Source organism: Muntiacus reevesi, chromosome 4, assembly GCF_963930625.1.
Source record: "Muntiacus reevesi chromosome 4, mMunRee1.1, whole genome shotgun sequence".
NCBI lineage: Eukaryota > Metazoa > Chordata > Mammalia > Artiodactyla > Cervidae > Muntiacus > Muntiacus reevesi.
This window is the reverse complement of record NC_089252.1, coordinates 19,289,351-19,316,829: the sequence shown is the minus strand read 5'-3', so window position 1 is coordinate 19,316,829 and position 27,479 is coordinate 19,289,351. Positions and strand designations below refer to the sequence as shown.

Below are 27,479 nucleotides of genomic sequence, written 5' to 3'. Positions count from 1 at the left end.
TAGCACACACAAATACACACACATACTTGGAATTAAGTTTTCTTTTCCCTGGCTCATTGGAAGGTATATTTTAAACAGCAACAGTAGCATACATAGAATATGTAGCCTTTTGTGCCTTACTTCTTTAGCATATAATGTATTCAGGGTTCATTCATACAGTAGCATGTAGTAATACTTTGTTTCTTTTATGATTGAAAAATATTTCATTTTATAGGTGTACCACATTTTGTTTATCCATGTATCACTTGATTAGACATTTGAGTTGTTTTCACTTTTTCACTGTTATGAGTAATGCCACTTTGAATATTCATGTACAAGTTTTTGATGTGAACCTATATTTTCAGTTTTCTTGGAGAATTGGAGTGGAATTGCTGGGTCTTACAGAAACACCGTGTCTAATTTTTTGAGACATTGCTAAATTATTCCAGTGCAGCAGCTTTGTACATTCCTCTCAGCTATGTAGGAGGGTTCTGGTTTCATCATATTCCTGCCAGCACTTGTTATTGTCAGTCTTTTTGATGATAGCCATCCTAGTAAATGCAAAGTGGTATCTCAGTATGGTTTTGATTTCCATTTCCTAGTGGTTAGTGGCTAATAATGTAAAGCATCCTTCCTTACACTGCTTAGACATTGTATGTTTTCTTTTGGGAAATGTCACAGTCCTTTGCCGTTTTTAATCAGGTGATAGTTTTTATTGTTGAGTCACGTAACACCCTCATGGGCTTCCCAGGTGGCAGCAGTGGTGAGGAACTGCCTGGCAATGCGGGAGATGCAAGAGATGCAGGTTCCATCCCTGCGTCGGGAAGATCCCCTGGACGAGGGCATGGCAACCCACTCCAGTATTCTAGGCTTGGAGAATCCCATGGACAGAGGAGCCTGGCAGGCTAGAGTTCATGGGGTCACAAAGACTCGGATATGACTGAAGCAACTTAGCACGCACATACACATAACATCTTCATATTTATGGATACCAGACCTTTACCATTTGTTCAGTTCAGTTCAGTCGCTCAGTTGTGTCTGACTCTTTGAGACCCCATGATGATTTGCAAATATTTTCTATCATTCTAGATGTTGTCTCTTCAATTTCCTAATAGAGTCCTTTGAAGCACAGAGTTTTAAATTTTAACTCCAATTTATTTATTTATTCTTTGTTGCTGTGCTTTTAGGTGACATTGCCTAAACCACAGTCACAAAGAATTTGCATTTATGAAGCTTATAGTTTTAGTTATTACATTTAGGTCAGTGATCCATTTTCAGTTAGTTTTATTTATAGTGTGAGGTGGGGGTCCAACTTTTTTTTGCATATGTTTGCATTTGTTCTTATTTATATTTATTCAAATTTAAAGATTTGAGAAAGAAATATTTAAATAGGATGAACATTGTTACTCTCTGAAACAATATTGTTTCATGATTTTGAGGGGGATACATGTGCTGTGTTCATCTGAGGACTACACTTACCTGCACTCTGACCAAATATGGTTGCATTTCTGCTTCTATGTTGTTTGTTGAAATCTGAAATACTACCCTGCTGGATGCAGTTTAAATCCGTTTATTAGTTTTTTCCCTTAATTTGCAATCTCACCTCTTCAGTTACAATATAAAGAATGCCAAGAACTTCTAAGTCTCTATCAGAAGTATCTGTCAGAACAGCAGGAGAAGCTCACTATGTCTGTCTCAGAACTTGGTGCTGCTAAAATGCAGGAACAACAGGTAAGTGTCTTACTTCCTACCTTGTTCTTTAATGGATCAACCAGATGTCAGAAGAGTCATTTGGCCTTTTACTTTAATTGTCTCACTGTATACACTGTCTTTAGATGTGCGATTACAGTGTGTGATTGAGTTGGTTTAATCTACTTCCCTGTTTCCTTTTCCTCTCCTGTTCTGGGGCCCAGAGGTTAGGAATGATTTCTTGACCAGGCTCTGCATCAGAAGGGAAGCTCCTGGTTGTATGGAAGCACAGCAGGAGTGATACAGAAAACCCAGTGTTCTGTTACTTAGTGACAATCAGGTGGGCTCTTTTTTTACCCATAAACCTCTTCTAATTCATGTTCAGAGTTTTAGCATAATAAAAGTGTCTTGGTGACTTGTAAAAGATTTAATTAGAGAAACTGGAATAGTTAATGTGATTTAGTATTTGTATATACTTATTAATCACATAAGTATATATGAGTGTGTATTAACATTTGTATACCTATTATCAAATAGTATATATTACCTAGTTAAATGAAAGTTCAGATCCCTGCCAGCTGTGATGTGAAGCAAGCTCTAACGATCTACTTCTTTCTCTCTAGCAAGTGACACCGGATGTCTTTTTCACATCCAAATGAATTTAAATCTTCAAATGGATGAGGATACCTTTTGTATTAAAACACTGTAGGAAAAAAGCTCTGTGTATGGTAGGGTCAAAGTCACTCATTTTAGTATTAAGACGATAATGTACCCATTGTCAGTGTAGATTCCATCCTGGTTATGGTTCAGTAGGTTGACCACAGCTACTTTATTACTAATTCTTCATTATCCAGGTTCATTTTCCATTTATGCGTGGGTGGACAACTTTCAGAAGGATCATCCTATCTTTTCTTTTCTGTTAAATTGTACAGATTCAGGTTCTATATTGATTGCAAGGATTAGCCTTTCCCTTGTAACAAGTCCTGAGTGGTTTTCTGTAACCCTTATAAGTTTTATTCAATCTAAAGACACCTGTCTCAGGTGGGTTAACAGTTTTGGTCAAGAAAACTCCAGTTTTGAACCTCAGGTTTCGACATGCCTGCCTGCGTGCTGAGTCACTTCAGTTGTGTCCGACTTTTTGCGACCCCTGTGGACTGTAGCCCACCAGGCTCCTCTGTCCATGGGATTCTCTAGGCAGGAATACTGGAGTGGGTTTCCATTTCCTTCTGGAGATCTTCCCGACCCAGGGATGGAACCTGCCTCTCATGCTTCCCCTGCTTCGGCAGGCAGGTTCGTTACCACTAGTGACACCTAGGAAGCAAGTAAAAAGAAAGAATAATAACTTTGCTGGAATGTGGTATATCTTAGACTTTTAATATACCCCCCCCCTTTTTTGAAGTCTACAATATTTATAAGAAAAAACCAAAGTATGAGCAGTTTATTTGTATTCTAACTTTTGAAAAATTTTCTTTGGTTCTGTTTCCTGAAAACTTAGGCTATAAAATGAGGCAGAGAAGGTAGCAGCTAATGTTTGTCTGGATTTGTTTTGCCACTTTACAAAAGGGCAGGTGTATTTTAAGGTGGCCCTTGTCTATTGCTCTCATGAGTGGGCTAGAGAAAACTATAGCATGAAGTTCAGACTTCTGAGCTCTGCTTTTGCATTTCCACTCCCTCCCTGTCCATGACATAGGTGTTACAGGGCACAGAAACATTGACCAGGGTATTGGAGGAAAGGCAGAGGGACTTTCCAATTGCCAGTAGTTAAGGATACAGACTGAAGGAGGAAATGGCAACCCACTCCAGTATTCTTGCCTGGAGAATCTCATGGACAGAGGAGCCTGGTGGGATACAGTCCATGGGGTCACAAAGAGTCGGACACGACTAAGTGAATAACACATAGACACAAATATAGAGACTGAGAGTCAAGAAATAGTCATTAGAAGACTCTAAAGACATCTAGATTAAGGAGACCCAGCCCTTATTCTGTCTACTTCTGGAAAGAGGAGAGTGAAAAAGCTGGCTTAAAACTCAACTTTCAAAAAACTAAGATCATGGCATCTGGTCCCATCACCTCAAGGCAAATAGATAAGGGAACAATGGAAACAGTGACAGACTTTATTTTCTTGGGCTCCAAAATCACTGCAGATGGTGACTGCAGCCTTGAAATTAAAAGACACTTGCTCCTTGGAAGAAAAGCTATGACAAACCTTGACAGCATGTTAAAAAGCAGAGACATTACTTTGCCGACAAAGGTCCGTCTAGTCAAAGCTGTGGTTTTTCCAGTAGTCGTGTATGGATGTGAGAGTTAGACCATAAAGAAAGCTGAGCACTGAAGAACTGATGCTTTTGAATTGTACTGGAGAAGACCCTTGAGAGTCCCTTGGACTGCAAGGAGATCAAACCCGTCAATCCCAAAGGAAATCAGTCCTGAATATTCATTGAAGGACTGATGCTGAAAGTGAAACTCCAATATTTTGGCCACCTGATGGGAAGAACTGACTCATTGGAAAAGACCCTGATGCTGGGCAAGATTGAAGGCAGGAGGAGAAGGGGACGATAGAGGATGAGATGGTTGGATAGCATCCTGGACTTAATGGACATGAGTTTGAGCAAGCTCCAGGAGTTGGTGATGGACAGAGAAGCCTGGCATGCTGCAGTCCATGGGGGTCACAAAGAGCTGACATGACTGAGCGACTGACCTGAAGTGAACTGAAAATGAGGCGGGAGGGAGTAAAACTTCCTCAAGGAATAGTGTTTTATGTTTAAACTAGTGATTCTTGGATGTTTCCCTAGCAGCCAGTCATAGTTAACACTGCCTTTCTTACTTAACCTTAAACTTGAGGAACAAAACTGAAAAAAAAAAAAAAAAAAAAAAACCACAAATATTATAAATTGTTGGTCAAGGGTATAGAGAAAGTATATTCTCAAAAGGAGATACTTTTGAATTTTCATTTTAACTTTATCATGAGAAAATTTTAAAACCGTGTTTTCAGGAAGTGCCCGGTGGTCATACCACTTGTAGGCTCTACTGTTTGAACCTGGAGGGGAAAATAAGTTTCCTTTTGAACTCCATGTGGCAGTTGTCACCTATATTACCTGATTGTTCTTTGTGACAGGCTTCTTTTAGCTAAACCAAGGTAAGCACTTTCTCACTCAACGTCTTGGAACCTGGGTGAATTTGGTGGACAAGTCTACTTGCTGTCTGTAAGGGCATCATTCATTGTGAGCACTCTGAGTGAGGATGTGCTGACGTTAGATGTCCTCTTTATGTGCTCACAAATAGACTGCTCATCTCTATCATAGATCCATTCTTATTCTTTTGTAATCACTGCTCATTCATCCATCTCTTTCACCAACCTTTTTTGAAAACAAGTGTCCTGTTGGTTTTTGTACACACAGAGACTAATATATTTTAGCTTAATAAATACTTAATTTTATGTAACAAAATTTAATATGGTACATGCTATGTACTGGTACTGTTTTTAGCTCTTTCAGTTCAGTTCAGTTGAGTTGCTCAGTCGTGGCATTTGCTGTAAAGCTGGTTTGGTGGATGCTAAAGGATCTTCTCTGGACAGGAAACACAAAACGGGTGTTTAACTCGAATGCAAAATAACAAAGTAAATGGCAACGGGGTCATCAGTTCAGTTCAGTCGCTCAGTCATGTCCGACTCTTTGTGACCCCATGAATAGCAGCATGCCAGGCCTCCCTGTTCATCACCAACTCCCGGAGTTTACTCAGACTCTTGTCCATCGAGTCGGTGATGCCATCCAGCCATCTTATCCTCTGTTGTCCCCTTCTCCTCCTGCCCCCAAACCCTCCCAGCATCATGGTCTTTTCCAATGAGTCAACTCTCCGCATGAGGTGGCCAAAGTATTGGAGTTTCAGCTTCAGCATCAGTCCTTCCAATGAACACCCAGGACTGATCTCCTTTAGGATGGACTGGTTGGCTCTCCTTGCAGTTTTAGCTCCTAACATACATTAAAACATTTAGTCCCTCAGTAGCCCAGTGAAGTTATTTTACAGAGGAGGAGCCTGAGGCAGAGCAGGAGATTTGTCCAAGTCATTTAGGTAGCAAGTTGGGAAATCAAGCAGCTGCTGTTTAGTTACTAAATTTTGTCTGACTCTTCGCAACACCATGGACTATAGCCCTCCAGGCTCCACTGTCTGGGATCTCCCAGGCAAGAATACTGGAGAGGGTTGCCATTTCCTTCTCCAGGGAATCTTCCCAACCCAGGGATTGAACTCATGTTTCCTGCTTGGCAGGCAGAATCTTTAACGCTGAACCACCTGGGAAGCCCTGGGAAATCAAGATGTGAACCCAAACAACCTGACTCTGTATTTTCTTGAGAGAAAGACAAGAACAACTTGAGATAGCTAAAAAATATATATGTATAGAAAATTTCCTTTAAATGCCCTTGTTTCTACAACTAACCCTCTTTTGGGTCTTAATCTGAAATCCAGTTTTTTGAACACCAGAGCACAAATCTACTAGAGATGGTGAGAAACACTGTTTGATTTTTCTGTGAGTAGCCATAATGTTAGGTAGACATAAAATTTTATTTGTTCTCAAAGTAAGGTTTTTTTAAACTCATGTTTAGATTTTGTGATGGAGGTGCAGCAATTCATTTTTCATGAGACGTTCATTTGACTTTAAGAGACTTTTTCAGTTTCTTCTTTGTGTTGGTTGCCATGTGACTCAAGTTGCTTATTATAGGTTTTGTGTATAGTTTTATTAAATCTGCAGTTCTTAAGAAGAATGCCCTAGCTTATGGATTTCTTTTTACTTCTGCCATTTGGTTGAAAAGAAGTTGCTCCATTTACAAAGTAAATTTTTTCCTTGCTTTTCCCCAGTCTTCTTTCTTTCTTTGCCTCAAAGATGAATTTACATTCTCCATTCATCTTGTAATTTATTCAGCCTTACAAATTCTTCACTGTGGAATCTAGAAAGATGTTTCACTTACTCTATTTAGACTGAGACACCTCACTGATGTGTGTCTGTTACTACATTTCCTGGTCCTTAAGAAACAGTACTTAACAAATATAACCTTGGTGCTTGGACATGGGAGGATCCATGTAGTTTTGATCAGTGTACATTTTAGAATATAGCTGTTCTTATCACAGGTGAGTGTTAATTTCTTTTTCTGTGAATCTGAACTTAATGTCACCTTAAACTATGATGCTTATAACTTCTATTTTAATCTTTTTATAAAGATATTTATTTTTATTTATTTGACTGTGCCGGGTCTTAGTTGCAGCAGGTGGGACCTTTAGTTGTGGCATGTGGGATCTAGTTCTCTTACCACGATTTCAACCCAAGCTGCTAGCATCAGGAGCATGGAGTCTTAGGCACTGGACCACCAGGGAAGTCCCCTATTTTAATCTTATTTGATAAGCTGTATGATTTCAGGAATGTCATAGTATTTCCACAGAACTCTTTATATTAAAACCTAGGCTGCATGTTGAGCAGCTTTTCCCACTGAAGTTTGAAAATGTCCCTATGCAAGATTGCCTTACTGTTTTTCTCAACTCTTCATTTTTTTGCCAAGTGGGTATTAAAAGGTAGATTTGGAATCATCTTGAGATTTCTCCCTTTTCTACCAAATGGATAAAATCTCCATTACTTTTTAGCCATGGGCAATGGGTATTAATGAATCTCTGTTTTTCTGATCTGGTAAAAGGCCTTTTGTAGAAGTTTTTCCCATGATTACTTGTTCTGTGTTTCTCTGTTTAGGTCTGGGTAATGGACTAGACAGAATCTGAACCATAATAGAGGTAAATCACTGCTGAGTGCATGTTTAACTGTTTCTGTGTTCCTGTTACTGCTGTCTCTACAGTTTGTTGAAAGAGTTTTGTAGCGCTTTGGACCACAGTGTCTTGAGACAACTTCCTATACTGTGACTATTTTCATATATTCTTTTGGTTAAAATTTTTTGTTTAACTACCACATATAGGCATGCAGTAATAAAGCTCCTTACCATTCTTCTTCTTCTAGTACCTTCTATCTGATTTACTTATGTATTTTAATATGCAATATTTATTTTATTTCTGTCTATACTAAGATATCTTTGAATTTGTTATATAAGCCCAGATTTTCTTGGCAGTCCAGAAGTGTCACCACACTTCTAACTGACAAAGAAGCCAAATCAAAAATGTCATACTCTTTGGATATCTGTTACATGTTTGACTCAAGTGTACTACAGAATTCTTCATGGAATAAAAGATTTGTAGATAGAAAAAAGATGTGATTAACAGCTAACTTCTCATCAGAAACAGTAGAAGAAAGAGGCAGTGGGATGGTGTATTCAAAGAGCTGAAGGGGAAAAAAAACCTGGCAATCAAGTAAAACTATCCTTCAACAATGAAAATGACAATAAGACTTTCCTAAATAAATAAAGACAGAGAGAATTTATTGCTGGCTTACCTGCCTTACAATAAATACTAATAGAAGTCTGTTCAGATGAAAGAAAATGACATAGACGGTAACTCAAATTCACATAGAGAAATCGAATACTGCTAAAAGTAATTATATATCTTTCCTTTCTTAAATAGACAACATAAAAGTCACCTGAATAAAACAACAATTATAAAACTGTATTGTTGAGCTTATAAGATATAAGTCTTTGTGTGTGTGTGTATGTGTGTGTACTTGCACACAGGGAAGAAGAAGGGAGCTCTGTTGGAGGAAATTTTCTCTGTATTACTGGAATAAGACCGTCTTTATTCATTGACAGCATAATCTTATATGTAGAAAATCTTAAGAAATCCACACATACACACCACGCAAACTGATAAAATAAATGAGTTCAGCTGGTTTGCATGATACAAGATTAGTATGCGAGTCTGTTTCTATTTACTATCAATGAACAATTCTAAAATGTATGTATTTAAGAAAAACAGTGCAACAAAACACTGAAAATAATAAAGAATTGCTAAGAGAAATTAGAGATCTAAGATACTATTCCATGTTCATGGACTGCAGACTCAATGCTATTAAGATGGTAATTTTCCCCAAATTAGTTTATAGGTTTGTTGCAAACTCCAGCAGATTGCTTTTTCACAGAAATTGATGATGATCCTAAAATTTATATGGAAATGCAAAGGAATACTAATAGAAATAATTTGTGAAAGAACAGCAAAGTATAAGATCACTGTTTCTAACTTTAATCTTTACTCTAAAGGTACAGTATGTAGATAGAATTTTAACTTGATTTGCATGTCTTTTGACCCCTGATGAAGTGGCTTCACTCCCATGTTGTGTTATGTTATTCAGTTCAGTTCAGTCACTCAGTAGTGTCCAACTCTTTGCTACCCCATGAACCACAGCACGCCAGGCCTCCCTGTCCATCACCAATTGCTGGAGTCTACCCAAACCCATGTCCAGTGAGTTGGTGATGCCATCCAACCATCTCATCCTCTGCCGTCCCCTTCTCCTTCCCAGCATCAGGGTCTTCTCAAATGAGTCAGCTCTTCCCATGAGGTGGACAAAGTATTGGAGTTTCAGCTTCAGCATCAGTCCTTCCAGTGAACACCCAGGATTGATCTCCTTTAGGATGGATTGGTTGGATCTCCTTGCAGTCCAAGGGACTCTCAAGAGTCTTCTCCAACACCACAGTTCAAAAGCATCAATTCTTTGGCGCTCAGCTTTCTTTATAGTCCAACTCTCACATCCGTACATGACTACAGGAGAAACCATAGCCTTGACTAGATGGACCTTGGCTGACAAAATAATGTCTCTGTTTTTTAATATGCTGTCTAGATTGGTCATAGCTTTCCTTCCAAGGAGTGAGCATCTTTTAATTTCATGGCTGCCGTCAACATCAACAGTGATTTTGGAGCTGAAAAAAATAAAGTCAGTCACTGTTTCCACTCTTTCCCCATCTATTTGCCAGGAAGTGATGGGACCAGATGCCATGATCTTAGTTTTCTGAATGTCGAGCTTTAAGCCAACTTTTTCACTCTCCTCTTTCATTTTCACCAAGAGGCTTTTTAGTTCTTCACTTTCTGCCATAAGGGTGGTATCATCTGCATATCTGAGGTTATTGATATTTCTCCTGGCAATCTTGATTCCAGCTTTTGCTTCCTCCATCCCAGCATTTCTCATGATGTACTCTGCGTATAAGTTAAATAAACAGGGTGATAGTATACAGCCTTGACGTACTCCTTTTCCTATTTGGAACCAGTCTGTTGTTCCATGTCCAGTTCTAACTGTTGCTTCCTGACCTGCATACAGATTTCTTAAGAGGCAGGTCAGGTGGTCTGGTATTCCCATCTCTTTCAGAATTTTCCACAGTTTATTGTGATCCACACAGTCAAAGGCTTTGGCATAGTCAATAAAGCAGAAATAGATGTTTTTCTGGAACTCTCTTGCTTTTTCAATGATCCAGCAGATGTTGGCAATTTGCTCTCTGGTTCCTCTGTCTTTTCTAAAACCAGCTTGAACATCTGGAAGTTCACGGTTCACGTATTGCTGAAGCCTGGCTTGGAGAATTTTGAGCATTACTTCACTAGCGCGTGAGATGAGTGCACTTGTGTGGTAGTTTCAGCATTCTTTGGCATTGCCTTTCTTTGGGATTGGAATGAAAACTGACCTTTTCCAGTCCTGTGATCACTGCTGCGTTTTCCATATTTGCTGATATATTGAGTGCAGCACTTTCACAGCATCATCTTTTAGGATTTGAAATAGCTCAACTGGAGTTCCATGACCTGCACTAGCTTTCTTCGTAGTGATGCTTCCTAAGGCCCACTTCACATTCTAGGGTGTCTGGCTCTAGGTGAGTGTGAGTGATCACACCATCGTGATTATCTGGGTTATGAAGATCTTTTGTTACAGTTCTTCTGTGTGTTCTTGCCACCTCTTCTTAATATCTTCTGCTTCTGTTAGGTCCATACCATTTCTGTCCTTTATCGAGCCCATCTTTGCATTGGTATCTTGGTATCTCTAATTTTCTTGAAGAGATCTCTAGTCTTTCCCATTCTGTTGTTTTCCTCTATTTCTTTGCATTAATCCCTGAGGAAGGCTTTCTTATTTCTCTTTGCTATTCTTTGGAGCTCTGCATTCAAATGGGTATATCTTTTCTTTTCTCCTTTGCTTTTTGCTTCTCTTCTTTTCACAGCTATTTGTAAGTCCTCCTCAGACAGCCGTTTTGCTTTTTTGCATTCCTTTTTCTTGGTCATGGTCTTGATTCCTGTCTTCCTGTGCAATGTCACGAACCTCCATCCATAGTTCCATCAGGCACTCTATCAGATCTAGTCCCTTAAATCTTTTTGTTACTTCAACTGTATAGTGATAAGGGATTTGATTTCGGTCATACCTGAATGCTGTAATGGTTTTCCCCACTTTCTTCAGTTTAAGTCTGAATGTGGCAATAAGGAGTTCATGATCTGAGCCACAGTCAGCTCCCAGTCTTATTTTTGCTGACTGTATAGAGCTTCTCCATCTTTGGCTTCAAAGAATATAATCAATCTGATTTCGGTGTTGACCGTCTGGTGATGTCCATGTGTAGAGTCTTCTCTTGTGTTGTTCAAAGGGGGTATTTTCTATGACCAGTGAGTTCCTTTGGCAGAACTCTTAATTAGCCTTTGCCCTGCTTCATTCTGTACTCCAAGGCCAAATTTGCCTGTTACTCCAGGTGTTTCTTGATTTCCTCCTTTTGCATTCCAGTTCCCTATAATGAAAAGGACATCTTTTGGGGGCATTATAGTAAAAAGGAGATTATCTAGGTGCCCTTAACCTAATTACATGAGAAAAACGAGGGTTTTCCCCAGCCAGGAGCAAAAGAGAAAGTCAGAGAGGTTTGAAGCATAAGAATGGTATTCAACATACCATTGCTGGCTTTGAAGATTGAAAGGATTAGAAGCTGAGAATTGTGTCTCACCAATAGTAAGGAAATAGTGACTTAAGTCTTGCCACCACAAGGAACTGTATTCTGTCAACAACCTGGGCTTGGAAGCAGGTTCTTCATCAAATATTTCCAGTTAGAGCTTAGCCTTGCTGACACCTTGATTTCAGTGTTGTGAGAAATTAAACAAAGAACCTAGTCAAACTTGCTTGCACTGCTGACCTGTAGAACTGTGAGGTAGTAAATTTGTTTTATTGTAAATTGCTATTTGTGGTAATTTGTTATACAGAAATAGAAAACTTCAGTATTCAAGAATGTAGTATTGCCATAAAGATGGACATTTAGATCAATGGTACAGATCGTGGATTCAGAAATAAACTCTAGCAATTATGGTCAGTTGATTTTCAACAAAGGTGCCATCACAATCCAATGGGTATAAAATAATCTTTTCAACAGGCATCAATAGGACAATTGGACATGTGCAGAAAAGGTGAATTTAAACCCTTCACACCACGCACAAAAATTAACTTCAACATTATTTGAACATTGAAGACACCTTTTTCTAAACCTATCTTCATATATTGATCTTTCTCGGTGTCTGATTTTGTTCTTCAGGTGCAGTGTTTTTTATGCATATTACAATGACCACCTGAACTTCAGTATTGATCACAGTATTTCAATTAGTCTTCTGTAATTAATAGTAACCAGAAGTACTGCCTTTAATTAAGAAGAATAAAGTATTGCTTTTATGGTACATGAAATCTTTAATAAGAAAAAAAAACAAAAAGCAGTGAATGTTCTAGTATTCAAGTAACTATAAAAATCAAGAGATCCTAAAATAGTACCTGAAGCTTTGTTTTTTGGAACCATAATATTAAGACCATTTTGAAATGTCTGGATATCTTGCTGGTAAATTCACTGTGCTTGTAGGATTGATTGCCAGATCACTTTAACAGCTGTACCCTTAAGTCAATAAACAATGCTAGTCAATAAAATATATACTCTTGATAGCCAAGGAAACAGAATAAGAAATACTACCCTTGACAGATGGGTGAACCTAATAAATCTGGTATTATATCAGTTATGTTGCAAAGATTCTTGGTTTAAGGGAAATTAATATTAAAAGTGTTTGTAGGATTTATTTTGACATAGATTTATTTAAAATGTGGTCCTGTGGTATGAATCATCATAGTAAAGGTCGTGGGTGCAGGCAAGGCTGTGTGGTCTGCATGTAGCATACTCTGCTATGTGAATTTTGAATCCTAAGATGACTATGCCTATTGAATTTTTGTGTCACTGTGGGGATTGAGCTAAGCAAACAATTAGAAAGCCAATTCCTGTGTCTCCCACCACCATCAATCAGATACATTCTTAAGCCCAGTAAATAGAATTTCAGCTTGTCTGCTATTGTAATGTCCTTTACCCAGGAAGTAAACTTGAGATTTGATGATTTAAACTTGTATTTATTGTAGAAAAATAGATGTTACAAAGAATGTGAGAGAGACTGACCAAAGAAAGTAATGCTTTACCAAAATGCAGAAGAATTAGCTGAATGTAAATGAGGATAACTCTAATAAAGATGAGAATTCTCAACTCTAGTTGGGAACATGAAGCATGACTACTTATTCACACTTACTGTCCCTGACTCATTATATATTATCTGGTCTGGAAAGAGTAAGCTCTATCACTGTGAGAGGTCAGAACCCTAAGTATAGTGAAAAGACAAAACCACACAGACAGTAAAATGATCTGTAGTTGCCTGCAGTCAGGGAGACGGAAGGGGGGGATATAACCAGAACATTTGTCAAAATCCATAGAGCTGTGTAACACAGAGACACAAAGAGTGAACCCTAATGCACACTGTTGATTTTATGAACTTTAGGTAATAATAATTTATCACTATTGACTAATAAATTATAACAAATCCCTGGGACTTACCCCGTGGTTCAGTGACTAAAATTCCTTGCTCCCAATGCAGGGGACCTAGGTTCAATCCCTGGTCAGGGAATTAGATCCCACATGCCACAACTAAGATCTGGTACAGCCAAATAAATAAATAAAAATTTTTAATAAATTGTAATTTAAATAATTTGTAGCAAATTTATTGCACTAATGGAAGATGTTAAGAAATCAGGGAAACCATGAGGAGAAGTGAGGGAATAAATGAGAATTATCGGTTCAATTTTTAAGCCTAAAACTGCTCTTTAAAAGTCTGTTAATTTAAAATGTACAATGAAAGTTAAGTACACAGTTTAAGTTACTCTGAAGTTATTTGCTACCAAGATTTATTTTCTATTTTAAACAAACTACCTTCTCTGAAATATTGATTGGAATACCACAAGTGAGTTGAGCTAACCATATAACATCTGTATTTTAGGCAATTTAGTTTTACATATTTAATAAGTCATTTAATTAATGTAACCAGACTTTCAGATACACCTACTTTAAAGATGATGTATTAGTCATCTATTCTCTGTAACAAATTACTTCAAAAGATAGCAGCTTAAAACACACTTATTATCACACAGTTTCTGTGGCTCAGAATTCCAGTCAGTCTTGGCTGGTTCCTTTGCTTCAGGGTCTCCTGCAGACTACAGTAAAGGTGTTGACAGCCTGGTTGAGGATCCACTTCCCACGCTCACATGTAGTTGCAAAGAATCAGTTCCTTGTGGGCTATTGAACTGCAGGCCTCAGTGCCTACCTGACTCTTGGCTGGAGGCCAACCTCAGTTCCTTGCCATGTAGACCTCTCCACTGTGGCTATTGGTTTCATCAAAACAGGTAAGCCAAGAAGGCATTAGCATCTACTAGCAAGACGGAAGTTCCTGTTTTTTACAGTATAACCTAATTGTAGGAGTGACATTTTATCACCTTTGCTGTAATAGAAGCAAGTCACAGGCCCTGTCTGTGTGCAGGGGCGATGTTCACACACAAGGGCACGAGTTGCAGGGGACAGGCTGCGATCACTGGGGCCGTCTGAGAAGCCTCCTGCTACAGGAGAAATTGAGCAAATGGTATGCCGTAGTGGGATTTGAGTACCTGGAAATTACTCAAATCCCTTAAATTCTCAGGACATATTTCTCTAGTTAAGAGGCTACTTTGTTTTATGGAAATTTATATCTTTATTTTCTGTTTTCTAGATACTTGATTTCTCTGGTATTTAAGCACAGTTGACCCTTGAACAATGTGAAAATTAGATTTTTAAAAAATTTTATTCAAGTCATATCAGAACTTAAAGGCAGAGACCCCAAATCAGCTGGTTTTTCCTGAAGCAGAGTTTAAACCAGGGCAGGGCCACTCCAGCCTGGCCACATCCTACTCTCTCTACATTCTGATCCCCAGTTTGTTTGGTTGCAAACTGTGCTAAACCCCCACAAGGTTGAAAATCTGCATATAAATTTTTACTTCCCAAAAAACTTAGTTGCTAATAATAGCCCACTGTTGACCTTTAACTGATAGCATAAACAGCTGAATAGGACATATTTTGTATATTTGTTACATACCATATTCTTATAACAAAGGAAGCTAGAGAAAAGAAAATACTATTGATGAAATCTTAAAAAGAGAAAGTACATGTATAGTACTGTAATATCAATACTGTAAGTTTACATCTGTTTACAAGATGAATTGGCTATCATTCAGTTCCTATATCAGCGTTGTCTTATATAATACAAAACACTGTAGATGTTACATATATATAAACACTAGCACTAGACATCAAAATGAAAAGATGATGTGAAAAAGAAAGTGATCAGGTTTAACAATTCATCCATTTTTAATGAAGAAGCAACAGTGTGATTGTTTATGGTAGTCTAGTGTAATTGTTAATGATTGCTTCGTGGTTGCCTAGTCTATACACCAAAGAATGAATCATTGTCAAATAAAATTCTTATTGCATACAGTATTACAGTCATCTTCATAATACAATATTGAAAATATTGTTGCTTTTAAAAATATTTACCTTACATTGACATGAATCAGCCATGGACTTACATGTGTTCCCCATCCTGAAGCCCCCTCCCACCTTCCTCCCCATCCCATCCCTCTGAGTCATCCCAGTGCACCAGCCCCGAGCACTTGTCTCATGCATCCAACCTGGACTGGCGATCTGTTTCACACTTGATAATATACATGCAATGTATGGCAAAAACCACTACAATATTGTAAAGTAATTAGCCTCCAACTAATAAAAATAATTGGAGGAAAAATAAATAAAATAAAAATATTTACCTATGATAATAGACTGATAACACAGTTTCTTGAATTATGAGAGACAGTAATATAATTCTGTGAAAGCAAAATTATAAGATAGTGAGAAAACTGACACATTATTAATTTTGTATTAAATATCACTCACCTTATGCCTGTGTGAGGAAAGGTTATCCAACACAAGTCTTGCACATGATATTCTGCATGATGAAAACTTAGGGGATTATGATGATGACCCAGAAAGGTCTCACACAGTGCTCACTGAACAATTATTTGATTTTCACATGAGCATACCCACACACACCCCAAATTGCTTTGTTTATTAACTCTGATGATTATTTACTATTTGTTAAGTGAAAGTGGGTCATCATAAAGGTGTTCACCCTTGTCATCTTCCTGTTGACTAGGCTGACGAGGAGGAGGTGGAGGGGTTGTCCTGCTATTTCAGGTGGTGGAGGTGGAAAAGACAGAGGAGGTGGAAGGGGACTCAGGTGGTGGAGATGGAAAAGACGGAGGAGGTGGAAGGGGAGGCAGGAGAAGCAGGCACACTCAGTATAACTTTAAGGAATTATATCCTAATTTTTTTTTTGCTTTTTCATTTCTCTAAAAATGTTCCTATACAGTACTAATTCTTCTACTGTTTGCATTCGTTTCAGTGTCTGAATAATAGAATGATCCATGTCATAAAATAAGTTAAAAGCACTCTTGAATAGTTTGAACCCTTCTGCCAGATTGTCTAATGCAATCTGTTTTCTGGCACTGTTTCTTCTATATCTTCTTACTCATCCTCTGATTCTGACACAACTGATCGTCATCAAATTGTCTTCTGTTAATCCCTCTGGTGCAGTGTCTGTTATTTCTTGAATTTTTCCAAGATATTTGTCTTAAAACCCTTCATCCCCACTCCCCCCACCCCTGATATCCACAGTCTCTTTCATGATTTTCTTGATTGGCTGTGTCATGAAGCCTGTGAAATCATGCACAACATCTGAACAGTTTTCTCCAGCAGACATTTACTATTGCAGGCCTGATGACTTTTAGGACTTTTTCTGTAACAATGATGGCATCTTCAATGGGGTAATCCTTCTAGACTTTCATAGTCTTCTATCAGGGTTCACTTCCATAATCTTGACAGGCCTTTTCCTAGAGTACTGTATGGGATGAGCCCTAAAGGTCCTTATGACATCCTGATCTAGAGACTGAATTAGAGATGTCCACCTGTATTTGGGGGCAAATAGACTACTTCAGTGGCTTCGCTATTGAACTTGTAGGGTTCTGAGTGGCTAGAGGCATTGTCCAACATCCAAAGAACTTTAAAAGGCAGTCCATTACTGGCAAGATACTTCCTGAGGTCAGGGACCAAGCATCAATGGAACCAGTCCAGAAAAGAGTTCTCATCCAGGTCTTCTTGTTGTGCACCCTAAAGACTGGCAGCTGGTGTTTATCTTTTCTCTTCAAGGCCCAGGAGTTAGCAACTTTATATATAAGTGCAGTCTAGATCAAACACCCCACTACCATTTGCACAAAACAATAGTGTTAGCTTTTTCCTTCCTGCCTTAACTCCAGGTGCTCACTTTTCTTCCTTACTAATAGATGTCTTTTCTGGCATTTTTTCTAGAATAGGGCACTTTCATCTGCATTAGAAACCTGCTCAGGCAGATATCCTTTCTCCGCGATGATTTCTTTAATGGCATCTGGGAGCTCGTCTGCTCCCTTTTCGATGATAGAAGCTGCTTCTCCTGTTATCTTGACATTTTTCACACCAACCGTCTTTCTAAAGTTATCAAACCATCCTTTGCTGTCATTAAATTCTCCAGTTTTAGATCTTTCACCTTCCTTTTGCTTAAAGTTGTCATATAATGAGTTCTTTTTAAAAAATCATCTTAGAGTCTATTGGTATGCCTTTCTTATAACCATCCTGCAACTACATAAAAGCTGCATTTTCAGTATGAGATAAAAAGGTATTTCACAAAAAGCATGAAATTTTTGCATCTGCTGGAATAGCTGTGGCAATGACTTTACAAATTTCCTTTTTCTTTTTTACAATGGTCCTTAACGCTAGATTCATTTATTCTATAATGGTGGATAGCCACAGCTGCAGACCTCAATTTAAGGTGCATATCAAGCAATTCAGCCTTTTCTGGTAGTGTCATGACTTTTCTCTGCTTCTTGGGACCACTTCTGGGATCATTAGTAGCATTTTGTATGGGTCCCATGGAGTTATTCAAGGTTTACAGTATTGCACTAAACATGATGAAAAATACATGAGAACCACAAGAGATCACTTTTTTACTAAAAGTTCCACAGTTTACTGGAGAGACAAACTGCTCATGCAGAGATGATGAGCATCACATGGTGTTCTAAGCAGACACTCGTACTTGTAACACTTGAGCACATTGCAATAGCATTAGGAGGTGACTGTGAAATTATTACAGTAATACACATATACAGTTGATTTATGCAGATATGATTTAAAACTGAACCTTTACAATTGTTTACATTTCTCTCAACTGTGAATGGTGCCATGTACAGTATGTTTGTGTATTTTGATAAATTTTATCAAATTTTTTATCAAATCAAATTTTTTTAATTTTATAAAGTTGTGATAAATTTTAATGTTTTGTGATAGAAATGTATATTTCATGGTAGTGAATGATAAACTAGTATCTACATATATTTTATGCATTCATGACATACCTTTTTCTTAATTTTTTTTTGTATCTCTAGACTATGTATTTCCTCTGTTTTGTCAAATTGTTGCAATTCTTGAACATTTATTCCAGTATATTTATTGAAAAAAATCCACATAGAAGTGGCCCTGTGTAGCTCAAATCCATATTTGTCAAAGGTCACTGTATATGAATTTTGTGTTAAAGATGCTGTCATGGTAGCTGACCAGTCTGTGGAATGAGTTATTCTTACCAGGTTTTAAATATTTTACTTTGCTGTATATTTTACCTGTTATTATCATTGCCGTTTTATTATTTATTAGGACACCTACACAAATTATTATAGACCAGTTGATACCAGTGTGAGAGAAAGGATCAGCCTCTGTATACTCTGTTAAAAGTCATGGGTACCTACTCCAAATCTTCAAATCAGGCTGAATATAATACTAATAAATAATTATTTGGTGACATATTGCAAGAACATGCTAGTTGAAAGCCAAGTCAGTATAATAGACATGTATTTACTATTGTCTTAATGTTAATTGTTTCAAGTCACATTGATAATTGATAGTGGGTGTACAGTTTTATATATACTTGCATATTCTACAAATATTTTTTCAAATCAGAAAATCTATTGAAAAATGCAGTCTAGACATTATTGTCTGGTTTTTGACTTGAAGAAATATGTTTTATGCTAGTAGATTATAGAGTTGAAATGAAATCTGAAAAGTGTTTAAACTGATAATAACATTAGCTTTGTGTGTTCTCTACATTAAGTATGATTGGGATACAATGGTTAAAATGCATTGAACAAATTTAGGTTCTTGATCACTCTTTTTGGAGCCAGTAATGTGTGTCCTTATACTTGACTCCTTATTTGACATTGACTCCCCATCCTAGATCTCAGAAGGCTGTTATGTTGTTCATTTATTTCAAGTGGACTTGGCTCTAAGACTGTGCCACCTGGAACAGGCCATCATGTGCTGGGAATCTAGTGCTCAACAGGTTGTCTCGGTATTTCGTGATTCTACTTATATGAGGTTTCTAAAGTTGTGAAATTCTTAAAAACAGTGCAGTGGTGGATGCCAGGGGCTGGAAAGGGGGAAAGGGGATTTACTTTTCAGTGAATATAGAGTTTTACTTTTACAGGATGAAAAAGTTCTAGAGATCTGTTATATAGCAGTGTATATGGTTAACATTACTGTACATAGATTTGAAATGGTTAAGATGGTAAATTTTATGTTGGTGATTTTGACAATTAAAAATAGTCTCAGCCAAAGTGTGAATGCATGTTAACTCATGCAATAGAAAGACTTAATATAGAAACACTTCTATTGTATGTATAAGCAGCTATGTTGGTAGTACTTGATTTTGCAGAGTTAATATCAACATGCTGAGATAAGAAATGGAATGGGATCTAGACCAGTCTTTAATACTACATTGGTATCTTTCTGATATCTTTTAAATATCAGTCTGAACTCTTTCAACCTAAGCTGTTGATCAAAGAGCCTTTCTAAGCTGTAAGGACTTCCCAAATGGTAAAGAACCTACCTAAGGAGACTAAGAGACACAGGTTCAATCCCTGGGTCGGGAAAATCCCCTGTGGAGGAGGGCATGGCAACTCACTCAAGTATTCTTGCCTGGAGAATCCCGAGGACAGAGGAGCCTGGCGGGCTATGGTCCATAGGGTCACAGAGAGTTGCACACGACTGAAGCAATTTAGCATGCACAAGCTGGAAGAAGTCCTAAATATAGTGCCACGCATTTTGTATGGGAATACTGAAATTCATATATCAGATATTACTGACCAACCAATTTGACAGACACTGTGCAGGAGGCTTCCCTGGTGGCTCAGAGGGTAAAGCATCTGCTTGCAATGCAGGTAGACCTAGGTTCAATCCCTGGGTGGGGAAGATCCCCTGGAGAAGGAAATGGCTACCCACTCCACTTATTCTTGCCTGGAGAATCCCATGGATGGAGAAGCCTGGTAGGCTACAGTCCATGGGGTCGCAAAGAGTCAGACATGACTGAACGACTTCACTTCCCTTTGTGCAGGTAAATACTAAAATATAATGTCTGATTGCTTCTGTTTATGGAGTCAAACCTTCTTATAACTTAATCTTGCAGATGCCTTTTAGCTGAATTAAATTTCAAATACTTTTGCCACCTGATTTTACAGTTTTTATTTTTCAATAGATGTTATTTATTCCCTTAATTATTGACTTTTTTGAACCTTTGCTAGCCTGTTTGTTGCTTTTTTTTCAAATTAATGTGATTTTTGAGCCTTAGTTCATTATTTGATTAATCCTGTAGTTATAGTAATAATGCTCACTGTCTGATTAGAGATTTTAATGTTTAAGTCTATAAAGATTAATTTCCTTATATGAGAGAAAGATACATGAAACAGTAGGTAAAGATGAAATTATTTGACAAATGTTTATAGAGCATCTACTATGTGCTCACTGTTCTGAGTTCTCTGGGTATACATCCTACCCTCAAGGACCTTATAATCTCGAAGACAGTTCAACAAAAGAAAAAAATTAAATTTTTGAAATTTCAGATAATGACAAGTGCTTTGTGTTAAGTGATTGGGCAGGGAATACATGACTGAACCTTCTGAGAACATCAAAACATAAAAAGTAAAGCTGAGTTACAAGATGGCTGTGTAAGTGAAATAAAAAACAGTAAGAAGAAAAGTGCATAAACAAGTCATGAGACTGTTAGATGACATCTCCAAATAATTAACTGCAGACAGAAAATACATGACCGTCACAAAAACTAGGGCAATAGAAGAGAGTTTGTGCAGAAGTCACAGGTGACTGAGAAGAGCTGTGAAGACTCATCCAGTTCACGCACCTCTTTTCTGAAGCCATATCTATGTAGCTGTCAGCTCATTTCAATAATTGTTGTGGCCATTCCATTCCCTTTTATTGTAACATCTCTCTGGTCCCTTACTAAACTTTCTCCATTACTGTTCATTATTTCTTCTTTCTCTCTCTTTTCTCCTTTCTTTATTTGACTTCCCCTTATTTCCTTTGAAATATCTAGATGCTTTTCAAGTTCTGATCCCTCTCTCAGGCTCTTCTTTCCACCTTCCCAGCAGTCATCCTACTCATGAGGAGAAACATTGTTTATATCAGTTGCAGATGGAAGGCTTGCTAAGTAGAGGTTTTCACCTGTGACTATATGACAGAATTACTTAAATAACTGTTTCATTAACTCCACTGCTGTTATTTGGATGCCACACTCTCTTGGGGTGGCAATCCCTGACATTTTTCACTTCTTGGGTTCTCTTCAGTTAAGAGTAATTTTCTGTATCCACTTTTATAATCACATAATTTAAGAATCTACTCTTACACAGTGTAGAGTTGTGAATAAACAACTGGTTTATATCCTGCTGTTAATTGTTACGCTGCTGCTGCTGCTACGTCACTTCAGTTGTGTCCGACTCTGTGCGACCCCATAGACGGCAGTCCACCATGCTCCCCTGTCCCTGGGATTCTCCAGGCAAGAATAGTGGAGTGGGTTGCCATTTCCTTCTCCAATGAATGAAAGTGAAAAGTGAAAGTGAAGTCGCTCAGTTGTGTCCGACCCTTAGCGACCCCATGGACTGCAACCCACCAGGGTCCTCCGTCCATGGGATTTTCCAGGCCAAGAGTACTGGAGTGGGGTGCCATTGCCTTCTCCCCTGTTACACTGAGGTGACCTCATAATCTTTATCATAATCCCAGTTAGCCACTATTAGTCAATCATTCTGAGTTGACACAAAACTTTTTTATCATTCCTGGTTTAATGATCTTCCTAGGGATTCCAGACAGGATAGAATAACTGGGACTGAACATATGCACTTACCTTAAATAAATGACTGGATGGGATATATTCTACAAAAGGTTTTCAAAGTAGTGAACATCAGACACTGAAGTAGAGCAATCCCTAGAAGAGGAGAAATAGACTAGATGAACAATACAGTTGCCTGGGAATGCTACCTGGAGAGAGATTCCAACTGGCAAGGCAGAGAGGGAAACCCAAGGAGAGACTGGTGGTCTCCTTGAGCTGGGAGGGTGAAGAGGCCAAGACAGAGTGAATACTAGAGAGGTGGGGCAGAATACTAGCAAGGTGAGAGCTGCAGTTTGAGCGTGCTCCAGAGATCAGCAGAGAGCCTCAAGTTTTAAATTAAGTAATGATCAATATGTAAGTAAGAGAAAACCTAATGAGTCTGGGGAAAGAACTGCCAGAAGAAAGAACAATCCTTGGAACTTATGTTAGGCTGGAAATAGATCCTGTTTCTATCAGCCACATTGGCATCAGGTACAGTGCTCAGATGGGTGTTGCCCCAGTAGATGGGCAGGAACAACCCTAGACTAAAGGGATTCTTTTGTTCTGTTATACCTAATGAAGCTTAAAAGTAAAAGCTGATAGGATCAGACTGTTTACAGATAGGTTAACTATATCCAGAACAAAGCATAAGCACATTTGTAGCTCAGGTATAAATACAAAAATACCCAACAATCAAAAAGGTAAAAGACACAGTGTTTTACATCCAAAAAAAATGGCCATCCCTGTAAAGAAGGAGGAGAATGTCACCCAAAATGGGATAAAAGCAACCTAGCAATGACAGAGACAACAGAATTAATAGACAAAGACACTAAACAAAAATTGCATGTTTTCAAGAAGTAGAGGAAATATGAGCACATTAAATAGAAACAATACTTATTTTTTAAAGTCTCAAATGAGACTTCTAAAGATGAAAACTGGAATTTCTATAATGAAAAATACAGTGAAAGAGATTAACAGCGAATTTAACGTTGCAGAAGGAAGGATCAGGAAAATGAGGACATACCGCAATATAAATACCCAAAATGAAACAGAGACAAAAAAAGACAGAAAAGGAATAGAGCATATGTGAGCTGTAGAACAACTTCAAGCAGTCTAAGATATGTGAAACTGGAGTTTCCCAATGAAGTTAAGGAGAAAAGAAAATAAATATTTTAAGCAATATGATCCTGATTTTTCCAGTATGATGTATATTATAAACCCATGGATGTAACCAGATGAATGAATTCAAATAACAAGAAATATAGAGAAAGCTCTATCAAATCAAATAATCAAATTGCTTAAAATCAAGCCAGTGATAAAGAAAATTTCATAAAAAGAGCCAGAAGGTTAAAACACTACATAAAGAGGAATAAAGTTGCGAGCAGATTTTTTTGTCAGATACAAAGTGGGAAAACAGTGAAACCAACTTACTGAAAGAAAAAAATATCAAGCTGGAATTTTATACTGAACAAAGCATATTTCAAAAATGAAGGTGAAATGCTCTTTCCAATTATAATAGCTCAAAAAATTGTTCACCCGCAAACCTGCATTATAAGACATATTAAAAAAACTCTTTTAGACCAGAATAAATGATACTGGGTAGAGATATGGATTTATACTAGTAATGAACACTATAAATGGTAGCTTTTGAGCAGATATAAAATAATTTTCTTTATTTTGGGTTACTCAGTCGTGTCTGACTCTCTACAACCCCATAGACTGTAGCCCACAAGGCTCCTCTGTCCATGGAAGGCTGCAGGCAAGAATACTGAGTGAGTTGCCATTTCCTTCTCTAGGGGATCTTCCTGACCCAGGAATTGAACCCCGGTCTCCTGCATTGAAGGCAGATTTTTTACCATCTGAGCTACAGGCAAATCATATTATTTATTTGTTTAAAAGACCACTTACTCATTTAAGAAAAGTAATGTAATGTGGGGCTTATAAGGTAGATAGAAGCAAAGTATTTAACGGTAGCACAAAGACTGAGTGAGGATTTGTAAGATTTCTTATATGATGTCTGAAATGGCATAATATCATATATGACAAACCCACAGCAAGCATTACCCTCAATGGTGAAAAATTGAAAGCATTTCCCCTAAAATCAGGAACAAGACAAGGGTGCCCACTCTCACCACTACTATTCAACATAGTTTTGGAAGTTTTGGCCACAGCAATCAGAGCAGAAAAAGAAGTAAAAGGAATCCAGATAGGAAAAGAAGAAGTGAAACTCTCACTGTTTACAGATGACATGATCCTCTACATAGAAAACCCTAAAGACTCTACCAGAAAATTACTAGAGCTAATCAGCGAATATAGTAAAGTTGCAGGATATAAAATTAACACACAGAAATCCCTTGCATTCCTATACACTAACTATGAGAAAACAGAAAGAGAAATTAAGGAAATAATACCATTCACCATTGCAACAAAAAGAATAAAATACTTAGGAGTATATCTACCTAAAGAAACAAAAGACCTATACATAGAAAACTATAAAACACTGATGAAAGAAATCAAAGAGGACACAAACAGATGGAGAAACATACCGTGTTCATGGATTGGAAGAATCAATATTGTCAAAATGGCTATTCTACCCAAAGCAATCTATAGATTCAATGCAATCCCTACTAAGCTACCAACGGTATTTTTCACAGAACTAGAACAAATAATTTCACAATTTATATGGAAATACAAAAAACCTCGAATAGCCAAAGTAATCTTGAGAAAGAAGAATGGAACTGGAGGAATCAACCTGCCTGACTTCAGACTCTACTACAAAGCCACAGTCATCAAGACAGTATGGTACTGGCACAAAGACAGAAATATAGATCAATGGAACAGAATAGAAAGCCCAGAGATAAATCCACGAACCTATGGACACCTCATCTTTAACAAAGGAGACAAGGATATACAATGGAAAAAAGACAACCTCTTTAACAAGTGGTGCTGGTAAAACTGGTCAACCACTTGTAAAAGAATGAAACTAGAACCCTTTCTAACACCATACACAAAAATAAACTCAAAATGAATTAAAGATCTAAATGTAAGACCAGAAACTGTAAAACTCCTAGAGGAGAACATAGGCAAAACACTCTCTTGACATAAATCACAACAGGATCCTCTATGACCCACCTCCCAGAATAATGGAAATAAAAGCAAAAATAAACAAATGGGACCTAATGAAAATTAAAAGCTTTTGCACAACAAAGGATTGTAAGCAAGGTGAAAAGGCAGCCCTCAGATTGGGAGAAAATAATAGCAAATGAAGAAACAGACAAAGGATTAATCTCAAAAATATACAGGCAACTCCTGAAGCTCAATTCCAGAAAAATAAATGACCAAATCAAAAAATGAGCCAAAGAACTAAACAGACATTTCTCCAAAGACATACAGATGGCTAACAAACACATGAAAAGATGCTCAACATCACTCATTATCAGAGAAATGCAAATCAAAACCACAATGAGGTACCATTACACGCCAGTCAGGATGGCTGCTATCCCAAAGTTTTCAAGCAATAAATGCAGGAGAGGGTGTGGAGAAAAGGGAACCCTCTTACACTGTTGGTGGGAATGCAAACTAGTACAGCCGCTATGGAGAACAGTGTGGAGATGTCTTAAAAAACTGGAAATAGAACTACCATATGACCCAGCAATCCCACTCCTGGGCATACACACTGAGGAATCCAGATCTGAAAGAGACACGTGCACCCCAATGTTCATCGCAGCACTGTTTATAATAGCCAGGACATGGAAGCAACCTAGATGCCCATCAGCAGACGAATGGATAAGGAAGCTGTGGTACATATACACCATGGAATATTACTCAGCCATTAAAAAGAATACATTTGAATCAGTTCTAATGGGATGGATGAAACTGGGGCCCATTATACAGAGTGAAGTAAGTCAGAAAGATAAAGAACATTACAGTATACTAACACATATATATGGAATTTAAAAGATGGTAATGATAACCCTATATGCAAAACAGAAAAAGAGACGCAGATGTACAGAACAGACTTTTGGACTCTGTGGGAGAAGGCGAGGGTGGGATGTTTCAAGAGAACAGCATCAAAACATGTATATTATCTAGGGTGAAACAGATCACCAGCCCAGGTTGGGTGCGTGAGACAAGTGCTCGGGCCTGGTGTACTGGAAAGACCCAGAGGGATCAGGTGGAGAGGGAAGTGGGAGGGGGGATCGGGATGGGGAATACATGTAAATCCATGGCTGATTCATGTCAATGTATGACAAAAACCACTACAATATTGTAAAGTAATTAGCCTCCAACTAATAAAAATAAATGAAAAAAAATGACATAATACCTCTTGAAGGTAGGCTATGATAGGTCAAAGATATATGTTAGGAACTCTAAATCAAGCCCTGAAATAATACAATGACCATTATAGCTAAGAAGTCAACAAAGTAGATCAAGTGGCATCATGAGATAGTGACAGTTTAGGAATAAGTCAGGGTTATTTTTTCTCATCTCTGTTCAGCTTTGTACTGGCGGGTCTAGCCAGTGCAATAAGTCATGAAAAAGACATACAGAGTGTAAAAGAGCTAAAACTATCTTTACTTGAAAATGTCATGATCAAAATGTAAGTCTGCATAAACCATAAGTGTGCTATCAGACTTTCTATGTAATTCCAAAAAAAAAAAGGGGGGTGGGGGCTACTAGAAGTTATATGAGTTTAGGAAGTTTGCAAAGTACAAATCAATTTATGGAAACCAATTATATAGCATTTATATGAGGTACTGAGGGTAGTGAAAATCACAGAGATAGGGAATAGAGTTGTTGTCAAGGGCTGTGGGGTGGGGAAATGGGAGGCTGTTGTTTAATGTGTATAGAGTTTTAGTTTTACAAGATGAAAACAACTATGAATATGGATGGTTGACAGTTGAGCAATATTATAAATGTATTTAATACCACTGAACTCTGCACTTAAAAATGATTAAGATGGAAAATCTTATATGCATTTTACCAAGATAAAGTTTTAAAAATCAACTATGTGTCTGCATTTTAACAGAAAAGTAAGATGTTAAAACTTAAAAACATTTTAAGTTTTTAAATTGTAAAACTATTTTATAATACCATCAGAATATATGAAATTCTTAGGGATAAATGTGACCTGTACTCTAGCAACTGCCCTGCAAAAGATTAGCACCCCATAGTTTGAAAGACATACTGTGCTTGTGGATCAGAAACCAGTATTGTTAATATGTCAACTCTCCCCAAAGTGACCTATGAAGTCAGCTGATACCAGCTGAAATTCCAG

The 27,479-nt window shown here is 37.7% G+C and overlaps 1 protein-coding gene and 1 pseudogene across 4 annotated transcripts in view; one reads left to right on the top strand and one right to left on the bottom strand.

Annotated features, from left to right (window-relative positions):
* The window catches only part of KIAA1328 (KIAA1328 ortholog), a 407,099-nt gene that overhangs the window by 146,108 nt on the left and 233,512 nt on the right, over window positions 1-27,479 (top strand). For all 4 annotated transcript variants that reach the window (XM_065932343.1, XM_065932341.1, XM_065932344.1 and 1 more), the window contains one exon: window positions 1,583-1,710. In XM_065932343.1, the coding sequence (XP_065788415.1) occupies window positions 1,583-1,710 (128 nt within the window). The remainder of the gene's footprint in view (window positions 1-1,582; window positions 1,711-27,479) is intronic.
* The window catches only part of LOC136166300 (large ribosomal subunit protein uL4 pseudogene), a 43,364-nt pseudogene continuing 33,215 nt past the window's right edge, over window positions 17,331-27,479 (bottom strand).